Source organism: Gavialis gangeticus, unplaced genomic scaffold (assembly GCF_001723915.1).
Source record: "Gavialis gangeticus isolate Ggan-Ray unplaced genomic scaffold, GavGan_comp1, whole genome shotgun sequence".
NCBI lineage: Eukaryota > Metazoa > Chordata > Crocodylia > Gavialidae > Gavialis > Gavialis gangeticus.
The window spans coordinates 11,069,099-11,074,478 of NW_017729012.1; the positions used below are offsets into that span (position 1 = coordinate 11,069,099).

Consider the following 5,380-nt stretch of genomic DNA (forward strand, 5'->3'; position numbering starts at 1 on the left):
TACAGGAAGGAAGGCAACAATTCCATACCTCCAGCTTTACCCCAGCTTAGCAGGAAGCTTGCTGCGTCTTTTCCTTCTCCCTTCCTTTCATAAACCAAGCACATATCCCAGCCTGCCGCACAAAGCATCAGCATGAAAACACCACTCACCCTTTTGACTTTGACACCCAGGTTCTCTTCAATGAGGTCAAAATCATCATCTTCCAGGCGGTCATCAAAAGCTGTCAGGAGAAAGCAGAGCATCACTCAGACTGCTGCAGAGGGTGATGGCTTGGCCAGCCCCAGTGCTGATCAGGCCAGAGGAGATGGGCACAGAGGAACCCCCAGTCCCAAGGAGCTGAGGCCCACAGGCACTGTCACAGACCACAGCTCAGGCAACTTACTGCGCTTTCTCTTTTTATGGCCAACATCATCCTCTGAGTCCCCAGAGTCGCTGGCTTCCTCCTCCTCCTCCTCTTCCTCATCATCGTCATCATTAATGAACCCCTTGAGGTTACCCTGTTCATCTTGGTCGTCAAGATTCTCCTCCTCCTCTTCCTCATCTATGATAGAGGACAAGAAAAGCTTCAGGGGCAGGCAGGAGGCCCCCAACCAGGCTCTAGGAACTCTCTCAAGGCATTCAGAAAGGGGATCCAAGCAGACACTGCCCAAGTCAGCCCCTGACAGGGCTCAGCCTGGTGCAGGGAGCTGCATCCCTGGAAGTCTTACTGCTGACCTTCTTTGGAGGAGCTGCAGATGCTCCTTAGCTGAGCTTCCCTGACTGACAGCCCCTTGTTGCACCTGCCCGAAGGCTGGAGCCTGGGCTCTAAATGGAAGGCCTGAGACTCCAGAGCTCCCCATGGCTCCCCTGCCAGTGAGGCCCAGACACACACCAAGGCCTGTTACTTAGGGTCTGAAAGGGGACAGGGGGCTGAGGCCACTGGTGCTGGTTAGCTTCCCCTTCCCAGGTCACTGCAAGGGCCTCCGCAGGCTGAAACATACACTGGGAATAGGAGGTGCACTTTGGAGCCCCATGTGAAGGCGAGCACTACCCTGCTGCCATTGGCACAACCCACAGCCTGTCCTGCCTGCTGCACTACTGTGTTATCATGTCATCCCCACTCAACAACCACGGGGCAAGGCCACAGATTCACAAAGGGCTGATGGAAACGAGGAAGATGCTGACAGGCCCATACCGCTGCAACCGCACTCCTACAGAGTCGGTGTGCACATGAGAATGAAGCCGGCATCCCTGCCACTGTAGCTTGGTGCAGTTCTGCCAGTAAGTTCCCTCATGGAGACAACCGCCAGGAGACTTCCCCACTGTCAGGGGATGCACTCGCCTGTCTCCCAAGAGACTGCAGCCTTATGTGGCCTCAGGACAGGCTAGACTTAGCACCAAGGCCTCCTTCTCTCTGGCCCTTTGGTGCTGGAACCCACCGGTGCGCAGCACTGGCACCAGGAAGTCTGTGCCAGTGCAGAGCATGCTGAGAACTCTGCAACAGGTGCTGGGCATGGGGCAGCTGAGACGACTCACCGTCATCATCCTCTTCTACGAGTTTCTTGGCGACTCTGGGAACCACCTCTCCGTCCTCATTGTACTCCTCCTCTGACTCCTCTGCTTCACTCTCCACAAAGTCAGACATGGCTGCAGTTCTGAGGGTCTCTTCCTGGTAATGAGGAAAGGTGGGTCAAACGCAGCCAAGGAAGCGGGAAACAATTTCCCAAGGGTGTGAGTGAAGGCAGCAGGACTCCAAACCGCTGCTGAAGGATGCAGAATGACCCATAATTTGTCCTGCACCAACACCTCCCTTGCCATGGATTATGCAAATCAGAGAGCAGCTGGGGGCTTCAGCTGCGTTCGGCTCAGCCTCGGCAAGCAAGAGACACCAGATCAAAGGAGCAGTCGTGACAGCACCAGACTACTGTAGGTGGCAGAAGCAGGGCCCATGCGCAGCTGAAGCCCCCCTGCTCATCCAGCAGAGCAGCACCGTGCTGGCACCGGCAGAGTGCTGCTTGATGTATGCAGCCCGAGCAATTACAGAGTTAGCAGGATTAGCCCTCACTTGGTTCCTGAGGTCCAGGGGAGCCTGACATGGCATCCTGCTGCCATAAGCCTATCAAAAGAGCTCCCCAAAGAGTGCCGGCAAGGCAGGCAGGGGGAAGGGGCCATTGAAAGGCCCCAAAAGGAACAGCACTTCAGGGAGCTGGACATGACATGGTGCAGAGGCCCCTGACACCACCCCTGCCCTGTGGTGAGCTGCTGGATGATATCACCAGAGCAGGGCAGGAAAACCTGGCAGGAGTGGCACCAAGTGACTGGACAAGCACTGGAGAAGATACGACTTGGCTTGTGCGTGTGGCCCAGGCTTTGCCTGCCATCACCCTACCAAAGATCTTCTGGTAGCCCTGGAGGCCCAGGACCCACCCACACGAGGGAAAGCCACACATTCACAACACCGCCCTTCCCTCTCCTCCAGCTCCTGGCTGTGCAGCTCACACCCCTTTCCAAAGGCGGGTCATTTCTGTACTCCAAAAAGTAACCTCAAGACAAGAGAACCACCCAAAAACAGAGTCCTCCCTGCCAAATTCCACTTCTGATGTGTCAGGGAAAACACGGCCAGGAGCAGCTCAGCTTAGAAGTGCAAAAGAAAAAAAACCGAAAGAAAGAGAAAAAAACCAACACACTAACACCCCAATGCACTGGGAAGGGCGTGGGGAGAGGAGCCAAGGGGCAGAACTCTGCAGTACCACAGGTGACAATGCCTGGGACACCCAGAGGCATTCAACAGCACCTGCAGTCGCCTTCCCCTGCTGCAGAGAAAAGCAGCAGTGCCCAGGACAACTGACTGCAGGGAAGGGCAGTCATGCCATGCATCTGGCTTGTGCCTGCCCCCAGACATGCTGGTCCCACACCTGCAGCTGCTGACTGAAAAGCTGAGACCTTTTCCTCACCTGTCCTCGGAGATCTGCCCCAAGCCTCTGCATGGCAATGCAGTGGCCCAGGTCTCCACACAGGATCACCTGCCGCAGATGCAGGAAAGCCGGCCTGAGATCAGAGAAACAGACTGCAGCTTGCGTTCCACAGGCCAGCACTGCGTGAGGACTGCTGAGCTCCCGCCAGCATCTGTTTACAACGCACTAGAGACAAGGACAGGCAGCCACCACCTGGGGCTAGAACAACACGTCTCTGTGCACAGACAGGCCATCACCCTGCGGTTCCCATTCACGCACACATCATCTGTGCACAGCCCCGGGGATTTTTGCTGGACAGCCTGCACAGATATGCTTAAGTGGCGGTGGGTGCTGGCTAGAACTCTCTGCTCACTGTCCTCCCCCCGGGACCCTTTGTTACTAACTCATGACCTGCCCTCCTGGTCCTGTCTTTGCATCCTTTGTCCCAAGGACTCAACTGTCACACCATTAGTGGCCTCCTGCTAACCACTGAGGAAGGCTTGTAGTTTCCTGGTGGCAGCATCTTCTGCAGGCCAGTTTTGCTTCCAGCCTGTCTAGACAGCAGGAGTGCCTCTTAGCTCAGCTCATTTATCAACACACCCAGCCAGTAGGTCCAGAAAAGCCACTCAGAGCCAGGTTTAGCTGCACCCAGCTCCATTTCCATTCACTTCAAGGACAGCATCAATGCCAACAAGCAGAGATAAGCTTGGGAAATGGAGTGGAGCTGGGCTATTGCCATGGAGATGGGAGAATCAGACCCAGACTAATACTGCGTTGAAGGGGGAAAGCTGCTCAACAAATCATAGTGTCTAAGTGACACTGGGCTGTGCAAGGTGGCCAAGAACAGGGCCTGCATCTCAAAGCGACTGTGCTGGAGACACTGGAGTGAGCCATATGGTGCTGTCTACACTGGGGAACACCGACACCCTAGAGATCCTGGGAAAATGTGCAAAAGGGCATCTCCCCCGATGGGCTGGTGGGGGGTCCTGCTTGGGCAGGCACAGGAGACAAAGCAAAGCCCAAAGGGGTGTGCTGCAGGCCTCCTCTGTGACAGAGGTGCAGCAGTGGTAACTGACACCAAGGAGGAAACTGTTGGCTTGGACCAGCAAGGTAACCAAGGCCAGAAACACACGGGCAGCTCAGCTAGATGGGTACGAACAAGCGGGACTGTTCATTTGTTTAAAATATCTGGATTGCCAACTATTTGTTACGTGCACCGAGAACAGGCTGGAAGTAACCTACCCGCTGCCCAAGACACGCAGATGCAGGGAATGAAAATGCACAACCCCCCGTTCTCCCTTGGAGCCCTGTCCTTCCCAACCCCAACCCCAACCCCAACCCCAACGCACTCTGCAAGAAGCAGGAGGCTGAGCATCACACCTCACTTCTGGCTCGAGGCATTTGTGTTTTCTCAGCTCAAGGCCATGCTGGCAGCTTTCCAGAGCCCACAGGCTGTCTCTGCCGGAAGGGAGCAGCGCACACAGCAGCTGCTTTGGCTTCCCATGCGCAGTCTGGGTCAGGAATATTGCACCCGGCAGCTCTAGGTGCTGTGGATTATGTCCCAGGAGAGAGGAGGAGGAAGGAAGCCAAGAGCCACACCAGCCACGCCTGCTTTCAGGGGCATTAGACACCCATGTGCCTGGGCAGGCTTGGGCACTAGCCCACCCCAGCCAAGCAGCTCTATTATTGTGCACAACTGCGTGTTGTTATGCACACCTCCACATAATGCTACGGTGCACAGCTACATGCTATTCTGCACAACTGCGCATAATGCTACGGTGCACAACTACATGCTGTTGTGCCCAACTGCTCATAATGCTACAGTGCACAACTACATGCTATTGTGCACAACAGCACATAATGTTAAAGTGCACAACTGTACATTGTGCACAACTGCGCATAATGCTACGGTGCACAACTACATGCTATTGCGCACAACTGCGCATAATGCTACGGTGCACAACTACATGCTATTGCGCACAACTGCGCATAATGTTATGGTGCACAACTGCACGTTATGGCGCACAACTGCGCATAATGCTATGGGGCACAACTACATGCTATTGTGCACAGTAGTGCATAATGTTATGGTGCACAACTGCATGTTATGACGCACAACTGCGCATAATGCTACAGTGCACAACTGAGCGTTATTGTGCACAACTGTACATAATGTTACAGTGCACAACTACATACTGTTGTGCACAACCGCGCAGAGTGTTACGGTGCACAACTGCGCATAACCCCCCGTGCTGGCAGGCGAGGGGTCTGCACCTGGGCCCAGGTCTCTCTGCACAGCGCAGCGCAGCCCATTAGACCCTGTGTCTGCTGCTGCTGACACAGTCACCTGCAAGTGCGCAGAACAGGGCTCCGTCCCGGGAACACCCAGGGGCGCGTGGATCGCCCCCGGGGCACGGAGGCAGGCCCACGCGACACAGCCCGCGCCT

General features: G+C 55.4%; 1 protein-coding gene across 1 annotated transcript in view; it reads right to left on the reverse strand.

The window, feature by feature from the left end:
* SUPT6H (SPT6 homolog, histone chaperone) overlaps window positions 1-5,380 on the reverse strand; it is a 41,915-nt gene that overhangs the window by 31,357 nt on the left and 5,178 nt on the right. Inside the window, exons 2-4 of the mRNA XM_019511263.1 lie at window positions 1,516-1,648; window positions 383-541; window positions 150-220 (exon numbers count right to left, since the gene is read on the reverse strand). Coding sequence (XP_019366808.1) covers window positions 150-220; window positions 383-541; window positions 1,516-1,624 — 339 coding nt within the window. The 5' untranslated portion in view covers window positions 1,625-1,648. The remainder of the gene's footprint in view (window positions 1-149; window positions 221-382; window positions 542-1,515; window positions 1,649-5,380) is intronic.